Below are 20,372 nucleotides of genomic sequence, written 5' to 3'. Positions count from 1 at the left end.
TCAACAAAACCTAAATAGAAACTGGCACAAGGTATCAGGTAGGAAAGGTCTGACTGCAGACGCACGTAGTGGTTGCAGAATCTTCTGCAATGGTAGCACCAAATCATTGTTAAGAAGCGCGGCAACCAAATTCAAAGCCATGTCTATGGAACAAGAATAATTTCCATTTCATTCAAAAAAATTTAAACTTCAGTTAGCCTTGGTGCCAAACCCGCACAAATGAATTAAATGAATTGTTAAAAGATATTATTTCACCTTCGAATAATGTATGTGATGCTGGTAACGCAAACGTCAAAAGGTCTACTTAAAAGAGTAATTACTTTCGGGTCTGAGGAATCCAGAAACTTAGGTCAAACTGTCAAAGTAAATTTTTGGACGTCATCTTCATTCTGCCCTGAAACGCGCTAAAGAAGTTATTCCAGCTACTAACATATACAACTTCTCGACTTTAACATAAACACATAACATAACATTTATTACTAACGAAACACACAAAATAATAATATGAATTAAAAAAAGGAATAAGGTTCTGTGTGTGTTGTGGTTGTAACTGGTCCATTCTGTATTTTGCCAGAGACCACAACATTAATTTGCGCACTAGACACAAAAAAGAAAAAGAATGTAAAAATTAACAATGTAAGTATAAAAGGCTTGGAAGAATTGTGTATAAAGTATTATTAGAAAAAGTATAAATTAAAAAAAATAAGAAAAAAAACCATGTATGTGTGCTTATGTACACGCGTTAGTGTCTTATTCTACGTTTGTGGAAAAACGAGACTAACAATAGAAAAAGGTATATTTAATACAATGAAAGTTTTATTATAGCGCATTATCTAGTTAAATTGAAAATATGATAATTTTTGTGTTATTTAAAATTATTTCTACATAATTAAAGAAAGGACATTTTTTATTTCTAAATGTTGAATATGCTAACTTCAGGGTGTCAGTTTTTTGTGACGGTGTGCGCGCATTGTAAAAATTTACTCTCGCGATGTATATCTTCAAAATTTATACTAAAACTACTATAAGAAATAGATAGATTACGTGGGATTTTTGTTGAGTAAGTACATGTAGTTTATAACTGCGACGAAAATTTGATTTTAGTTGAAGATTTTTCAGCGGGGGAGGGATATTATTCCTTCCGCCAGTCAGCGTTCGGACCAGTCAATGCTTAGACTGGTCGAGAACCTTCCCTTTAGATTGGAAGCGTACACTATCCTTCCTCCACATAGGTACGCACGGGAGTCAGACAAAGCTAAAAACTCATTTCTGAAAACATCCCTAAGACATCCCGGTTAATATATATACAGACACATATAGAGAAAAATCCATTGATATTCATTTGTGTATGGGGGTTAAAAAAATATGATGGGGGAAGCGTGAGTATGGGATATGAAATTGATACGTTTTCATATTTGTTCTTATTACTTACGTATTTTCGTTCTTTATTTAATTGGAACGAATACAAAACTAATTTAGCGTCACTAAAATCCATTAAAAAATAATTAGTAATATGATTATTTAAAGAATACCTCGACCTACTTGTATATCTAATACTTTCACATAGAAAAATATATATGTTAGGTGAATAAAATTTACACTAACTATCGTTTCTTGTTTATAACTTATGGTCCAACCTTATTAATAACAAACCTTACCTTTTGACAAGATTGTTACACAAAAAAGTAATGCAATGATATTTAGGTACTAATTTTTGTCATTAGTATACAGTAAAATAATCAATAATTACCCAATTATTAGCGAGCGATGCAAGGCAAGATACTTCCTAGCATTTAGATGATATTCTGCTTTAGTAAAATAAAAAGGTAAAAACAGTGTAAACTCTTTATAACGAAACACCAAAATTTCCTAAAGTCAATGAAATCTAAGAATAACACGTGTTAATGCAATTAACAATAACAAAGGCGAGAAGGCTGTTTATGACCTCAGGTGTCTTTCGTAGAAATTTCGGCACCTCAAAAGTTTAGTTTTGTAAGCTGAATATAAAAACAATTACACACTTAAGTAGTTGATGTCTAAATTTGAAAATATTTCTTCGTTATAGAGAATGACTGTTGCATTAAGAAGAGTGAATTACTGTATGGGTTTTGTGTTAAACCAAACAAATGTAACTATTTCATGTTATATGGAATTTTACGAATGTCGTTATAAAGAATGTACACTGTTTTTACCTTTTTATCTATTTTCTTATTTATATATACAGGGCGTCCCAAGACTATGGGACATCAAGCGAAAGTACCTGAAGTATAGTAGATAGGATATTTTGCTGAAAGAAGACTTTATTTTAGTTTGAAAAGTAAGAATTACTGGATTCAATGATTTTCTAAAAATTACTTGACTCGTCTGGGAATCGAACCGACTCAAATGTGATTAATGTACTTAATTGAATGTTTTCTGTTTCGTAAATGTTGATTAACAATGTAATCTGTTTTGGGTTTGTATATTGTCTCAGTGTTTATAATATGTATACGTGTAGCTATAATATTACTTTTAAATAAATAAAATTAAAATTGCGCAATTAAAAACAATAAAACGCTCTCCAAATATATTTTTTTGTTTGTTGGTTGGTCACAATTTTACGGTGACATAAAGAATTATTAAGCCGTAACACAGCCTCGTTTACGGTAATAACGTCACGGAATGCTAATTCCATTCATTATACATTGCTCCGTAAAACAGAGTAGACGAATCAAGTGAATAAAGAAAATTAAAAAAAAATTAGTGTCTTCATAGTTACTTTAAAAATGTATAAAATAATACGTATTTAAGATAAAACAATATTCAATATTATAAGAGTTATATAAAACAATAAAGATGGATCTTAACTATTCCTTTCCACACATTGGTCTCCGTTCACCGAATTTAACGAACACAACAGTAAGTTTGCAAGAAAACTTCGAAATAGATTTGGAAGATACGAATTGGATCTTGACGTCGGCATTTATTATATTTACTATGCAAACTGGTGAGTATTATGAACTTGACTATGTATGTGCCTGTTGTTCCCACGAGAATGTAAGGGCGTGCTCCTATTTCACCGTGCCTCCTGCTGATAAAGGACAAATCTTTGTTTTTAATTTGTTTTATTATTATTTATAACTTAAGATGTCACGTGGAACATGGTGTAATGGTTGCAGCTCCTTACAAACTTTGTGTAAAACAAAAAAACTTGGCGATTAAAAAGAGTGGCGGAGAGTTTATTGCCAGTTCTCTTCCGTTCTACGCCCTTGATTTGAGAACTGGCAGTAAATGTAAAATTAGAAGCATTTAATGTTTACTTCTTTTTTGACGTTCATAAGTGTTCATTACCTATAAGAAGAAATTATTTTTGACTTTGAATTGACTTGACTATAAGTAATTTATTAATTAACTTAAGAAATAAAATAAACTATATTGTCATTAAGGCTGTATTAACGCATCGCTGGATTTTAGCAATTGCTAGTTTCGCTTCCGGTATATTACAGTCCTAAAAAATTACGCATATACGAACGTCAACAATAAAACATTAATTAATTTTTATTATTAATTATAATAATGTTGATAAAAAATTGATTTTTGTTCAGCGTCGTATTCTTTACTAAGTATTTAATAAGTGGTAATGACTCCAATTTAAAACTTTTAATAAAATCCTTAAATCGGACATTAACTAATCGGGCATTAAGTTTCATAGTTGAATGCTTGGTATATGTTTAAAAAAATCTTGTTTCTTTAAACTCAAAAAAAAAGTATTGTCGGATATAAAATCCAGGACTTAAGGGGATATAAATTCTACGACACATTAATAAATTTATTAAAACTTAAATTTATTATTAAAAAAAAGAATCTGTTTGTCAACACAAAGCGTTACTCCTAACCTGGATAAAGAATTGTTTTCACAGAGGTTCAGTTAATCAGAAAATAGTCTAAAATTCAATTGTAACCAACAAACTTTCATTGTAATTCTGAATATGAAAACCGGACGTAAAGGAAGATAATGGGAGCGGATATTAAAGAAATAGAATAATGATTAAATATTTATTTTTCCTTAATTTCACACTTTATTATTTCAACCCGACAGCTCAAGGCGTGCAACAATAGATATTATCTTTTATCCTTATGTTTTGTAATTTATTTGAGGAAAGTAATATATTTGTTATATAAGGTTGCATTTGCATAATAAATATAGTCAATCTACTCTAACCTTTGAGTTTATGCAGCAATCATGAGGCTCGCAAAGGCCTCATGATTGCTGCATAGGCTCGCGAGGCCAAAGAAAATCAGATCTTATTGCTCTTAATCTGTATGATTTACACGAGATTTTTTAACAGAATCTTCACATAATTAATCGCTTGAAATTATTTTTTTTATATTTATTTTACCGTGAACATGCATGCATACTTATAGGCCGGGAGATAGTGACACAAAACACTGGTACAAATGACCCACTATTTTGTGTCACTATCTCCCGGCCTATTAGTTACATACCTACACATAAATACGTGACAGTTTTTGAATTATTTCTCTAGGTTTTGGAATGTTGGAGTCAGGCTGCGTCTCCATAAAGAACGAAGCCAACATCATGATGAAGAACCTAGTTGATATTTCTCTTGGAGGTCAGGACTGTTTATGATACACTATATTTAAAATTAATTTTGATATATAACATTTTAATTATAAAGAAAAATATCACATAAAAATATAGGATTCTGGATTAAATTATTTATTTATTTACAAAAGCTACGCTCGACACACTCTGTTACTAGAAAAATAAAATACATGATTTATTGTGACAAGCACTCATGGGCAAATAACAAATACGAAGAAAAAAATACATCGATTCATAAATTACAAAAACTAAAGGAAAATTTATTTCAATGTGTCCATTCCAGACCTAGCTGGTTTATCAGAATGCTCAATCTGGATATGGGTAAGTTTTGGCCAAAACGCGTTCTTCTGAATGTAGGGACAAATGGGGTGATGGGAGGTCTGGGTTATCTAGAGGGTAGAGGAAATTTAAATGTAGTCAAGTGCATTACCAGTAATTTCGAGTACATTTCTGGAAATAGGCCTCCATATTCCTCAAGCACGAATTATTAGTCAACCATCTACAGCCAATTGCTATGGTCTCTTATTCTACTGGGGTTATACACTTTAATTTATGTATCCGGATATATATATATATGTAAATATGTATTACTACCCTACCTAGTCAGCGAGACACTAGTCAAGGCTCAAAGCTGTCTCTGTGAAAGCAGTCACAAATGCGGGGTTCTCTAGTTATTAGTGCTCGCTGTAGCAGAAGACAATTTTAAATATTTAATCCATATTACAGGTATAACCTACTGGATCTTCGGCTACGGCCTGTCATTCGGCCAAGGGGTACTATCCAACCCATTCATTGGAGTCGGAGACTTTCTCGTGGATCCTCCAGTCGGTGACCCGCTGATGGGGCCAGTTTTCGCTTCATTCCTCTTTCAGTTGTCATTCGCAACCACCGCTACTACTATTGTTAGTGGGGCAATGGCGGAACGGTAAGAACGTGCTTATAAGTTTACTTTATTCTAACTTAATTGACTAAATAGGAGAGATTCAGAAACGAGGTATACAGCTTGTCCAGACAGTGGACTATGAAATGTTTAGTTAATTTTATATGTATTAAATAAAAATTAAATATGTTTATTATGGAACATAAGATACAGCCTTGCGATTCTGTAACTCACTTTTCGAACTCGCACAGCGGTTTTCGCAGCGGCGGTCGCGCTCAAATCAGTCGTGAAGCAGTCATTTTACGATTTGGCATTCTGATAAGGAGGGAGCTTGTAGTTTATTGTTTATGAACCTCAAAAAAGACATACATATTAAATGCTTCTAATTTTACATTTACTGCCAGTTCTCAAATCAAGGGCGTAGAACGGAAGAGAAGAACTGGCAATTAACTCTCCGCCACTCTTTTTAATCGCTAAGTTTTTTGTGTACACAATGTTTGTGTAACATTTCAGCATTACACCATAATCCACATGAATCTTAAGTAATTATTAAAAATAAATTAAAAACAAAGACTTGTCCTCTATCAGCAGAAGGCATGGTGAAATAGGAGCACGCACTTACATTCTCGTGGGAAGAACACGCAAACACGCAAAAATAATAATATTTAATATATTTTTCTTTCTTTCGTAAATATATTAACCTTTTTGTATATATGAACCTACTCCATCTTTGGATATATCTTTAAAACAATTGTTTTTTGTTATAAATATGTTAGCTGTAGGATTTCGACATAAATAAAATAGAAAAGCGAATTCTTAGTTGAAAGATATACTTAATACTTTGTTTCATACAAATTAACTTCTGCAATGCAATCAGTTATGGTCACGATCCAGTTATGGTACAATCCATAAATAAGGTTTAAAAAACTTCATATTATCTAGCATAACCATTGTCTATTACCATTTCATAGTCTCGGGATCAGAAAACGGCGGCGGGGAGACAAATAAAACACATTCAAAATTTTGTTAACATTTAAATGATAGCAGGGCTGGCAAAATGCCTCGGATCCAAGAGATATTATGTTCTATGGATGAATGTGAAGTCTTCAATACGCATTGGGCTAGCGTAGTGACTACAGACCATTCCCGCTCGCCTAAGAAAGGAGGCCTATGGCCATTAGTGGGACATATACAACGTGTAATTGAGTACGCTGAAAATCTCGAAGTTTATTAAAATTAAACTGAGTACAACGTGACGATTTTTACAGATAGGGCCCCATCAAAAGAATTTGCCACGGGCCCCAGATGGTATAGTGACACCACTGAATGATTGCCCTAAACTTAGTTGATGGTCATAGTCTTCACAGTCATTTGTTTTTCTTAATATTTGACACTAAAAAATTACCATGTTTTCAAGGTTTAACTAATTAGTATAAAAATAAACGAATAAACGTCATACATTTTTTCCTTTAAGAATAATGTAGAAGATAATAATGGGAAATTTACTAAATAATTAAACATACTATTTTCTTCAGCGGATATTAGTTTCTTATTTCCTTTGATAAAATACATCCGCATCTTTTTAAAACATTAATTATTTTTACGACAGGAATTAAGTTACCAAATTGTTTCAATTATATTTAATTCTAAATAAAAGCGACAATTTTGACTGCTTTTTGTTCAGTTAATACTCTTTTCTTTTACATTTTATTCCCTTTTTTTACTTCTAATAACGCTGAAAATTCCGAGAAATTTTTATGTATCATATAAATAAGATAAACGATATATTATATCCTCGCAAAACATCGATATGTATGTCCTAGAAAGATATTTATAAAATTAAAATAAATCACTGGCTCTACAACCTTTTTAGGTCTGGGCCTCAGATTTCTGAATCTGCTTCATTATTATTTGTCAATATAATATGCAAGTAGATGATCAGCCTCCACAACACACGCCGACGACTTTTTGGATCTAACGCAAGCCGGTTTCCTCAAGATGTTTTTCCTTCACTGTTCGAGCGAATTTTAAATGCGCACATAGAAAGAAAGTCCATTGGTGCACAGCCGGGCATCGAACCTACGACATCAGGGATGAGAGTCGCATGCTGAAGCCACTAGGTCAATGCTGCAGGGAGTATTTATACAAAGTTATAATCTATCTTTATTTCTAGATGCAACTACAAAGCATACTGCCTGTTTTCGTTTTTGAACACAATAGTGTACTGTGTCCCAGCTGGGTGGGTTTGGGGCGAACATGGATTCCTTAATAAGCTGGGTGCCGTTGATATAGCTGGTTCTGGACCTGTACATCTTATTGGTAAGTTTTTACATATATAATAGAGAGAATCTAACATTTACATATAAAATCTTTGATTGTATAATTCTTATTTTATATAGAATTTACTATAAAATGTTTTGTTTTATTAAAACAATTATTTCACAATCGTTGTTTGTAAATCTTTCTAGAAATAAATTAGAGCCACCCATCGCCATGTGTAATATCTTTTCAGAATCCCTATTAAATGCGCCAAAACTTGTAATACAGGGTCACTTTTCAGTAGAGTATTTTCTTTTCACAGTGGGGTCCGAAGTAAACAAAAAGTTATGATTTGAGAAAATTTTATATAACTTAATATTATCTTCAATACACCCAATAAACAGCCATAAATAGCATGTCTAACGCAAGGACTCGTCAGTACCAATCTAGTGGATATTATAAAAAAGATACAGGATGTACATTTTCTAATCTTAATAAGAATTAGTAAAAAAAGTCAACTTTCTTAAAACGCAAAATAAATTATAACTTTGCAGAGGTTGACCTGAAGGATCTCCCGTAGAACAATTTTTTGCACCGGATGACCCCCAATTAACCCCCCATTGCGTTTGATCCACAACTTTTTGGCCACCCTGTATAATATTATACAGGAAAAAGGGACAGATATTTATTTTAATTGTTTTATTTACGCGTAATGATTATTGAAAAGAGTCTAAATCTTAGCTGTCGTATACAATTCAGTAAGAACTGGTTTTCCAGGTGGATCATCTGCCTTCGCTTCAGCCATGATGCTGGGTCCCCGTTTAGGCCGGTACGCAAAGGGTTACGCGCCATTACCTTTGGGCAACCCGGTCAATGCCGTCATGGGGACCTTGGTGCTGTGGTGGGGATGGCTGGCCTTCAATTCTGGCAGCACTTATGGGGTAATAGAAGTTCCTAGTATAAGTGGAGACAAATATATGGCAATGTAGGAATTTCGAAGTATGCCGTATCAATTAATAATGATACTTCAGAATTATATAATATGTAGAGTCGATGTCCCAGGCAAGTCGCATTTTACTTAGGGTATATGTAGCCGATATTCTCTTAAGCATTGTAGTATTTAAATTATTGAATTTAGTATCTCGTGGGTGGTTGTTATGGACATTTCTCTGTAATATGGCATCACCTGATTGAATTTTCCATTCGAGAACATCGGTCTTATAAAAATCATCATCTATAAATGTAATGGGTCTCCGCAAGTATCATTCGCCATATCAATCTCGTGCTTCTTGCGTTACCTACGAAAACCTATTGTTACGAGGTCCTCAACAACACCAACGCAGCCTCGGTCTATCGAGTTTTCTCTTCTCTTACCAGAGTTCTGACGTCCGCCATTCTATGCACATCTACCAACATCTTGAGCGTGTTCCATTTTATGAAGTAGAAGAATCTTCCGCTCGATACAGCAAACTCATCCTTCTTCCAAGGGCCCAGGTTTCCGAACCATAAGTCAGCACTGGTCGCAGCTGAGTTTTGTACATAACAAGCTTGGTATTCTTCTGGCGATCGGATTTATTTACTAAAGCCAAAGTACCAGCAATTTGCTATCATCATGGGTCTACTGATTTATCGGCTGGGATTATTAAAAATATCATCATATATGTCGGAGCAATCGCTTTAAATTATAATTACATTGGCAGCTAACACTAAAACCATTGCTTCGACATAATGTATGTGACTATGAAATTACTACAGACTATCAAATAGTCGTTAATTTGTAGATCTATTAATATTAGCTGATCAAATAAACCACAGAACAGTTTTGAACTAATTTGTATTTGATGTTACTAAATTATAATGACAATGGCAGCTGATACCAGCGCTTTTGCTCCGACATATATAATATATATGTTAAATAAAAAGATATAAATCTCATATTTTAATACATTTATTGTGCGTCTATTATAATGTAATGTTCTTCCAAGTGATTTTATATCATACTAAACAGAACCGCAGTAAAATCAAGTTAAAATAATTAACTTTTTATCCTTCCGTGTGTCAAATGAGAACCATTTTCTCTCATTACAGTAACCAGCACAAATTGAACCCTCATTACACTAATAGCCATTTAAAATGTTTTTCAACTAAAATTTTCCTCGGACTACGGTTTTCTATCCGTCATTTTCTAATTTTGCTAATGCAAAATTTAAATAATAATTAAAAATAGTATAAATAACTTTTTGTATTTTTCTTCACGTAATACTTTTGAATTTTCTTTCTTATTAGACGTTCATAAGTGTACATTGTGTTACTTATATGAATAAATGATTTTGATTTTTGTATACATTTAGTGTCAAGTCAATCACTTCAATGACGTTAATACCCTGAAACATACTAAGGAATCACCTATAAGTAGGGATGTATGCACTTCTTGACCTTCATTCTTCTTTTCTTCCTTTTGGTAGGAGTAATATAATACCATTTCCCCCCTCCACAAACAGTACACATCTCGTCAAGGGTAACGCAGTCGAGACAGCGCTCAAGTATTTATTTATTAATTTAAAAAAAGTCAAAAAGTTATGTGACGGTGGAACACAAATGGGCCACAATTTCTCCGTCCACTGAAGCGTTGACATTTATTACAATATTATTCAAATTGCAAAGAAAGTGATACATTTAGATCGATTAATTATAAAAATCCGCACAATCAGCCCTATAAAAATAGGCATGCAAATGTCATATTAATTTTCATTATGAAAGAACATTAACATAATGTCATAATAATAAGTTGAGTTATTTATATTTGTTGTCAAACTTATGGACTAAATACTCGCCCAAGCTTTAAAGGCACCTTGCCTTTAAAGCTTGGGCGAGTATTTTAAATTTTTAAATTTAATCACCTTTCCCTTGAAAGCATTACACGGCAGTGATCTATAACTTCCAGGAAGGTGATTAAATAGTTTGATGGCCATGGCGTAACAATGTTTTATTAAAGAATAAAAAATAAACAAAGCATATAAATTCTACAGGTACAAAGTGCAACAGTAGTGACGCCTGTATGACTAATAAAATGAGATTATTTTATAAATGTGTATCTTTTTTTATAGTAGAATATCATAGACATACCATTTATTACTAACCAACACATACACATAAACACACAAAATAAAAATAACCAAAAAACTTTATTTTTATTTTTACGTTTGTCAGGTGAGTGGTGCGAAATGGCAGTACGCGGCACGGGCTGCAGTTATGACGATGATGGGATCCTTTGGCGGCGGATTCTTTGGTTTGTTGTAAGTTCAATTCTATTCGCTATGCATTATTTATTAAAGCGGTAAAACCATATTCCAATATTATTTCTATTATATTAATTATTATGTTAGATTCGATTTATTTGTCGTTATAGTTATTGCGTAATATATTGTAAAATTCATTTGTTGATTATTAAAAGGAACAGAGTTTCCAAGTACTTCTTGTCCTACGTGTTGATTTGAGAACTGGCAGTAAATGTAAATTTATGATATTTTGATTTGAGTTCAAGCTGTAATCGCAATCGCTGTCTAAAGTTCGCTATGCTCACATAACACGTGGCTGGTCAAATTATTATCGGCCTCTCTAAGATTTAAAAAACAGTAAGAAAAATTAAAAAGGTGTTCTTTTGACGCGTTAGGGAAAAATTATGAGAGTAAATTTTTACGATGCGCGCGCAGACCGTCACAAAAAACCGACACCCTGAAGTAAGCCATAGTCCACATAATAGTTTTTTTGAAGTCACTTACTTACTTATACTTTTTTAGGCGCATTAGGAAAAATGATGAGAGTAAAATTTACGTAAACTTTTTTTTTTTTGATTAAATTTTTATCTTGTTACGCCAAAGAATGTAACTTGTATAAGAAAATAACGCGTGTACATAAGTACACACACGTTTTTTAATATTTTTATCACCGTTAACCACTTTAAAAATAAACATTTTAGATTCACTCTCATCAAGAACAAGGGTCGTGCTGAAGTGCTGGACCTGATTAACAGCATCCTTGGATCTTTGGTTTCTATAACAGGTGGGTTTCAGATATTAATATTAGCTTAATTTACATTAACTTAATAATATTTAACAATAAATTCGTGAGTATGAAGTAATTTTACTATGCCCAGTTTTGCGCGTGGTATATAACCATTATATTCTTTAATTATTTTTAAATAAATAAATCAGTAGCGCTACAACCTTTTTAGGTCTGGGCCTCATGTTTTTGTATCAGGTTCATGATCATTCATATGTCAATCTAATAGGCAAGAAGGTGATCAGCCTCCTGTGCCTGACACACGCCGTCGACTTTATGGGTCTAAGGCAAGCCAGATTACTCATGATGTTTCTTCACGCATGCTGAAGCCACTGCTTTAAACTATATCTCCTAAAAAAATCAAATGAACATAAGCTTTTTTTAAAATTATTTCTGGCATTGAGTGTCCATGGGCACTTAACATCAGGTGAGCCTGCTATAGGTGTAGCGCTGAACATAATATTTAGCTAGTCTTTTAGGCATATCAATGCATTTAAACTATCACATATGAATAAAAAAATATTTAATATAATATTAATTACACAAAATCCATTTCTTTTCCAGCTGGATGTTTTCTATATCGCGCATGGGAGGCACTGCTGATAGGAATGATTGGGGCTCTAATCGCCTCCTTAAGCGCCACTCTCTTTGACAGACTCCATGTGGATGATCCAGTCGGGGCTTCTGCGGTACATGGAGCGTGTGGCTTTTGGGGTAAGTTATTCTCTCTACCAGGCTCCAGAAGATAAACCACTCCTTATATGGGGAAATTGTATTCGTTTTTACAACAAACTCCCAATTAGGGAATTATCACTTAATGAATTCAAAACTATTATGTGTGATGTGTTGCCGGCCTTTGAAGGAATACGCTCTCAGAGTACCTAAATATACATATTTTTTACATTTGCAGGAGTAATCGCAGTGGGTCTATTTGCTGATAACCCGATACCAATGGACACCACTAATGGAAGATCTGGATTGTTTAAAGGTTATTTAATTTAAAGATTAAGTAAAAACACTTGAAGTAATAAATTCTTATTGTACTTGATTATACTTCTTTTGGCGCGTTAGGGAAAAATTATGAGAGTAAATTTTTACGATGCGCGCACACACTGTCACAAAAAACCGACACCCTGAAGTTAGCTATAGTCCACATTTTAGTTTTTTCTTCAAACGTAGAATAAAATTTTTGAAAAGATTTTTATCTTGTTACGCCAAAGAAGTGTAACTTCTAACGCGTGTAGGTACATAAGTACACACACATTTTTTTTAAATAATTGTAACTAAAAGTAATAAATTTTGTGAACATGCTTTGAGAGTGAAAAGTTACGAAACTGTGATATTTCATATAATTTTGAATTAAAATAATATTTTAGGCGGCGGTTGGTATCTCCTCGGAGTGCAAACTTTGACAGCTTTATGCCTGATGATCTGGGCTGGTCTAGTCACTATGGTACTATTGTGGCTCATAGACAAAGTCCTGCCGATCAGGATGGACCCGTATGAAGAGTTATTAGGCGCTGATTTGACTGAACATAGAATACGTCATGGTCAGGTAAGAACTGAACGTTTTTTAAGGCAGTTAGCCGCGCACCACCACTATGGGGAACCAGTTGCTCACTGAAGAGGATCCGAACCAATTTGACAGAAAAAAAGAACTTTAAGGTCCTTCAATAAAAAGAGAACCAATTCTTAAAAGGCCGGCAACGGACTCGCGAGATATTTGGGATTGAGAGTCCATGAGAAAGGTTATTAAGGTATCATTAAATATCAGGTGAGCTTCCTACCCATTTGACCCCTGTTCTATTAAAAAAATAACTGTGTATAAATCATATTTTTGTTTGACAATACAAAAAATAAAATGTCATCAATGTCATGAGCATATTTTTTTTAATAGGTCGGTGTTTCAAGAGCTGTATCAGCATTACGACCCTTCCACAAGTCAAACAGTATTGAAGAAATTGGCGGAATTGGCGTTAATACTGGTCACACTATGATCATAGACAAACTTAGTGAGGTAACTCGTGTACTTTAAATATATTTAGATTTAGATGCGCAGAATACAAATTACAACTTTACTTGCTCCTTTAAAAAAACGTCAATGACGCTACAAACTTTTAAGCTTTGGGCCTCAGATTTCTGTATCTGTTTCATGATCATTTGTCAATCTAATAGGCAAGTAGGTGATCAGCCTCCTGTGCCTGACACACACCGTCGAATGTTTTGATCTAAAACCGGTTTCCTCACCATGTTTTCCTTCGCCGAACAAATGGTGCACAGCCGGGGATCGAACCTACGACCTCAGGGATGAGTCTCACGCTGGAGCCACTAAGCTAACACAGCTCTCAAATCTATCTATTTGCATCTTTATAATTATAATAATTAGAAGTGTGTATTCGACACATATTCATATAAAAATTACTACCGCAATAGTGCGATGTGCTAGTATCTCTTTTTATCAGCTTTTGGCGTACAACTTGTTAAGTTTTAACTTCCAGCCATTTCAAGTTTTCATTTGAAAGAGTTTTTAATTAAGTCTTTATATACAGGTTGGAAATCAAGTAGATCTTAACTTGTACATTTTCCTTTTGTCAGCTAAAGAAGAGACGAAACAAAAACAACTTAAATCTATTTACAAACCACGCTTTCGAAGTTGAACCAGGCGAAAATACAACCGAAACCGTTTTCAAAAACGGTTTTTTAAATAAACGACCTGGCAATCCTGAAAATGATTTACATCGCGCTATAGACTCTATGGAAAGTGAGTTAAATGGCGGGAGACCTGTCAATGTCATTAGTAATACAGCTTCCAAAAACATTGAAGATCTAAAAGGGAGAAGATTCAAGGAATTCACACCGGATGAGTTGAGGGAATGGGGCGAAATTAATGCAAATCAGGATAGATTTAGGCATAGAATAACTGAACAGAATTATATAGACGATGTTAGTCGGAGTGGATTATCGTCACCGAGTTTCAAATGGACCGAATAATGGCGGACAATGTTTTTCAAGTTCTGTTATTTTGTATGGATTAAAAATACAGTAAATTTGAATAATTTATTACAAAACTTACAAAAACTAGTAACACAATTCGACGCGTACGTCACAGAACACAATAAATTACTAATTACACTAGATTATTTTGATTATTACATAACACATTTGGCAAAAAAAGAAATACAATTTCGCGTGCATTTTCCTTAATACTTTGTTTTTGCGAATCGGCGCCAAATCTAAAACTCTTGTTACAACAAGTCATTATTAATCATTTTTATTTCAGATTTGTTTAATTCTCTTTTGTAAATAAATAGTTACTTGACGACCATGTTTTCGGTTTCTTTCTGGTTGCAGTAGACATTATGGACGATTTTAAATAAATAAAAATGTATAGTATATAAATCAAAGCCCTAAACAACAGAATTATTAACCCAATGCTGAATTTCTGTGGGCAGCGCCTTAAACCCTTTGACGGCCTCCTTAATATCGTCTGTGGGTATTGCCAGAGTGTATAATTTATATTCCTTCTGCACTCTATGGGTTGTCGTGTCATTGCCAGATTCAGTGCGAACAGGCAATATTATTTCTAAAGACTGCAAATGCTCAAACGCCTTTAGAATAACAGGGCGTGGTACTGATTGCGTCGATGAGTTTTCGTTTGCGAATTTTGTGTACCTAAAATGAATAAGTAAGAATGATTTAGTTAATTAAATGAGATGGTCCAAATCAAACCGCTCTGGGGGTTATTGACTCCCTGGTACTCCATCGGGACCTAAATGTAGAGGACGTCACCACAATAATCAAAAAGGTTGCTGGAGCCCACGAACAGTCTCCACCAACACGTGAATGTCGAATCTATTCAACTTCTTGACACCACGGGGCTGGTGAGAAGATGGGAAAGGACAAACCCATTGGAAATAGTGAATTAGTGCACGTTAGTCTTAAGTGCTAAACAGGACTAGTGGTAGTTCCCCTTAATAGAGACTGTGAGTAGTGTTATTGGAAACTTTTTGTGTTTTGTGTTAAATATCCTTTTTAACTCTAATAAGTAGATACAATAAGCCTTCAATCATTTAAATAACCCCAATTAGGTGTACATATGTTTGAATTTTTCATAAGGTAAGTTGTTTATTTATATAAGATTTTTAATGTTTTAAAAAAGATAAAAAAAAGTTTTAAGCGTCTATTTGCATTTTTAAGCGAATAAGGAATTTAAATTACTAGGAAACTAAAATTTATAGTTGGAAGTGTAATATTTCTACTATTTTTTTATGAAAAATGTATGTTCACCATAATTGTCATGTATTTTAGAATCGATAGATCGTAACTGTAGAAAATGGATTATATATTATGATGTGTACTTTAATAAATAAATAAACGACCATTGAACTTAAAGCAGACATTTTTAAGAATCTAAAATCCAAATCTCAGTGTTGGTCTAGAGCAGTGATTCCTAAAGTGGTCTATATCGACCCCTAGGGGTCTATGACAACCTGCAAGGGGTCTACGTCAGCGAAAAAAAATTTTGCGGTCCATGAAATGAAAATGGGGGTCCACTCTAGTGGATCTCAACACACACTGATAGTACCTATTTACTTACATCATTCAATCTTATAATATCAAAACATATACATTATATTGACTTATTGCTTATGTTATTTTATGTTTATTTAATGATACGTATATTTTACATAACAGATACAACATTTTATTTTGAGTAGTTTTAATTTAAATTCAATTAATAAATGTATAAATTAACATGTGTTTTTACTTTAAGTTTTTAACACTAAACTTCACTACAGTTAGTAATTTACAGGAAATCAATATCAGATAAGTAGGGGGTCTACCCAACACGGAAAAACATGGCAAGGGGTCTACGACACAAAAAAGTTTGGGGAACTCTGGTCTAGAGGCTTCAGACGTCGAAAGGTGAAGAAAAACATCGTGAGGAAACCGGCTTGCTTTAGATCCAAATCGACGCCTTGTGTCAACCCCAAGCTGATCACCTACTTGCCTATTAGATTGACAGATGAAGCCCAGATCTGAATTAATACGTACCTATTTAAGATCATTTCAAAATTCATCGGCTGGCCGTCAAATATCTCCAGACCGTGCATCATAGCTATGACCAGAGAAAATTCTAGAATAGATAAAGATTGCAGTAGCTTTACTCTATGCTCCGGCGCCACTGTCTTGTCTATGGTCATTATAATGTCTTGCGGGTCTATATACGGTTTTTTTGGAGATAATTTTGATACAATTTGAAACTGAAATTAATAAGATTAAATATTAATAAACAAAATGAACTTCTATTTATAAATTCTGTTAAAATATTTTTGTACTAATTTTAGAATTAATATAACACGAGTTTATTTTGGTAATGTTTATACTCTGGTCATGTAATATAAACATAATTTTTAATACTCTTAGAAGGTTAAAATGTAAAAAAAAAAGAAACGATTTTAACCGACTTCAAAATAAATCTGAAGAAGTTTGTCAATTCGACGTGTATTTTTTGTCATTGTTCAAACTGAAAGGCGGATACGTAAAGTGTTTATTACTCTAGAGATAGTATTGACAATTTTTTTTTAATTATCGTATTTTTTTGAAATGAAGAAGTGCTTTTCGATCTAATATATAAATTTCTCATGTCACGATGTTTATAATTAAATGAAAATGAGTCGACCAACATCTATTTTTCATCCCTCTAAATACTACTAGTGGTCCCTAAATTTCTAAAAATATTTCTTAAATATTTATATTATATAGCGGAAATTTATTGGATTGGACTGTTCCTTAAGTTCAGATCAGTTTACGAAAAATATGTGAACAAACATACACATACGAGATTTAATTCACTTTATACACCCCTAAAGCTTTAGATTACATAAAATTTTTAGAGGTAGGTAAAAAAATTGCCTACTTAACAACTTTTAAATTGCGCAAACAAATCAAAATCGCAACTAACCTATGTTTGATAAAAAAAACGGTTGTAAAAATAAACTTACCATCACATTCCTAAATATTTGCTCATTAATAATGTAATAGCTAAACTTTTCAAAATAATCCATCACTTTTTCTTCATCCAACAAGCTATGGATGTGTGCATTCCAACTTTTAATAAAAACCGGATCTAAATCCTGGAATTGCCTGGAATCAATATGGCATTCCTGGAATACTTGATTTGAAATGGAATATTTTGATTCCGTATCGGATTCGGAATCGCTTGATGCTGAAATAATATTATAATTTTACTAATATTTTCTGAATGAAGTAAAATAAAGAACAGAAAACAGAACATAAAATTAATTCATTATATTCTTAGGGACATGTAAAAAATCACCTCTGCTCTTTCTACTTCTTTTTGGTTTGACCTTTTCCTTGAAAACTGGCAAGCATAAACACTGAACAAAAACATTCTTTAAGTTTTCCAACGGCAACACTGATTCACAGGGAAATATAAAGATGTGGCGATGGGAAAATCTTGATTTCACCCGTTTTTCTAACAATTCCATCACATCTAATCGGTTGGTCAGACCTGAAAATATTCAGTCAAATATTCAGCTTGATGTTGTTTAAAAAAAAGAAAATATTTATTCATGTAGCGAATAAAAAGTACACTCACAAACAACTATAAAAAATAATTAAATTACATTTACTACCAATTCTCAATTCCAGGACATAAAAAAGATGATGATGAAACTTCCACCAACCTTTTTGATTTTAAACATTAAATTAAATAAGTTGAAAGTTTAAGTTTGAAATATATATATGGTACTAGCTGACTCAACCCCTAGGTTGATCGTAGAGGGTAGATGAAAATTAAGGGTTGTATGTATTTTTGTATGCTGTATCATAAAAAAATAAAAACAAAAAAAATTCTAAAAAATAAAAATAATTGTTTTAGGGTAAGGGACACCTCTTATAACTTAGGAGTTTGAAAGGTAAAAAGTAGCCGATTCAGACTTACTGAATATGCATAAAAAATGTATTCTTATGACATTTTGAGGCGTTGTGGAGCAGTATGGGAACGAACATTGTGACACGAGAATTTTATATATATATAGAGATTTGGGAACATGAAAACTGCACCACTGATTTTATAAAACAACAGGTGTTATTGGTTAATACAGATGTTTGCATCAGCTTAGTTATATATTGATGTGTTTGCACCTTTATTATATTTAAAAACTGAACTGAACTGCGTATTTGTTACACAGTAGATTCAGAAGAAAAAAAATTACATCAGTTTTAAGCTCTAATAAAGCAAGACAAACCTTACCTAGCACACACATAGGTGCCTGCTTATTATGTGTTATATCAAATAAATTATACAATAATGTCTGTGTTCTTCCACTATGGCAGAACAAATCAAACTCCTCTAAAACAAATATCATGGTCCTGCACTTTCTATCAACTCCACTCATGAGACAACTTAGTAGAAAGCTTAGATTTTCAGCAAAGGTACCAAATACCCTATCACCCACAACATTTTCTAATTGCATCTGAAAATAAAATGTTGGTAGAAAGTCTTTGTATGACTACATCAGAAAATACATATTTTTCAAAATACCATACAGTAAATCTTTGTTTATTCTTCGGTTTTCAAGATAAATTATGAGGAAAACAAATAACAATAAAAGCTTAGATTCTTAGTCCTGCAAGTTCCAGAACTTCGAATTTCTCAATAACCTAAATAATTAGATTAGTTTTACCAAATAGGTAGTCTCGTTTTTAAAATGTCAAAAGATAATTCTTATTTTCATGATTTATTATATATTTTGATCATTTCAATTATATTATACTTTCAATTACCTGAGCAGTAATAGACTTTAAAGCAATCTTTTCATCATGGTGTAAAAGTCCATTCAGTTTTATGATGATAACATCATTATTCATATCAACTTCATTTGATACTTGATGTAATACTGAATTTATTAGCTGAAAAGTAATATTATTAATGAGTTATTTTGTAATTAGCTAACATACCAATCTAAGAACACCATATTTTGTATTAAAGTTTAGCATTTAGTGGTATTCAGAATTAGACTATTATACCAAAGTAATCAAACTATTATTTAAGCTTTGAACTTACTGTGGTCTTTCCACAACCCCTTGGACCTAAAATGAGGGCTGAGTGGGACTCCCCTTGCTCTATTGACTTCATAAATAAATCGTAAACATGTTGTCTTTCATTTGCATGTCCTCTGAATTTTACATCATCTTCTATGATTTTCAATTTCAGATATTTTCGTACCAGCTTTATTTGGTCCTCTATTTCAAACATATTAAAGGTTAATAACGTTATTTTAATCAATTCGTAAAAAAATACTAAAATAGACGATGTTATAAATAAAAACTTAAAATTAATGAGCTCTAAAGAAAGCTGCAACTGCGATAGTTTTCGCGGCTCGCGCCATCGTAACATAATCATGTGTCAACTGTAAACTGTCAACTGTGACAGTGACACTCGAAAGTAAAATCGATGGCTGACATTTATCGTCTTCAAGTAAAAGGTGATTTCAGACGACAATCCTATTAACGCTAAAGGAATTTTCATTACATTAA

The 20,372-nt window shown here is 32.8% G+C and overlaps 2 protein-coding genes across 2 annotated transcripts; one reads left to right on the top strand and one right to left on the bottom strand.

Annotated features, from left to right (window-relative positions):
- Positions 1-2,699: 2,699 nt before the first annotated feature.
- LOC125055498 (putative ammonium transporter 2) lies at positions 2,700-15,134 on the top strand. The gene is made up of 12 exons (XM_047657959.1): positions 2,700-2,986; positions 4,527-4,613; positions 5,333-5,531; positions 7,660-7,805; positions 8,523-8,686; positions 10,956-11,041; positions 11,725-11,807; positions 12,372-12,521; positions 12,718-12,795; positions 13,184-13,362; positions 13,705-13,824; positions 14,403-15,134. Exons 1-12 carry the CDS (start codon positions 2,836-2,838, stop codon positions 14,796-14,798), a joined length of 1,839 nt encoding a protein of 612 aa, XP_047513915.1. The 5' UTR covers positions 2,700-2,835; the 3' UTR covers positions 14,799-15,134.
- On the bottom strand, positions 14,851-20,233 carry LOC125055499 (origin recognition complex subunit 4). Its single transcript, XM_047657960.1, has 7 exons — positions 19,900-20,233; positions 19,620-19,745; positions 19,087-19,309; positions 18,148-18,342; positions 17,813-18,036; positions 16,863-17,071; positions 14,851-15,479 (listed from the first exon to the last, which is right to left on the bottom strand). Exons 1-7 carry the CDS (start codon positions 20,230-20,232, stop codon positions 15,215-15,217), a joined length of 1,575 nt encoding a protein of 524 aa, XP_047513916.1. The 5' UTR covers position 20,233; the 3' UTR covers positions 14,851-15,214.
- Between the last annotated feature and the right edge of the window lie 139 nt (positions 20,234-20,372).

The sequence above is a fragment of the Pieris napi genome, chromosome 13, assembly GCF_905475465.1.
Source record: "Pieris napi chromosome 13, ilPieNapi1.2, whole genome shotgun sequence".
In the NCBI taxonomy this organism is placed as follows: domain Eukaryota; kingdom Metazoa; phylum Arthropoda; class Insecta; order Lepidoptera; family Pieridae; genus Pieris; species Pieris napi.
The sequence above is the reverse complement of the archived record's forward strand: the minus strand, read 5'-3'. Positions and strand labels throughout refer to the sequence as shown.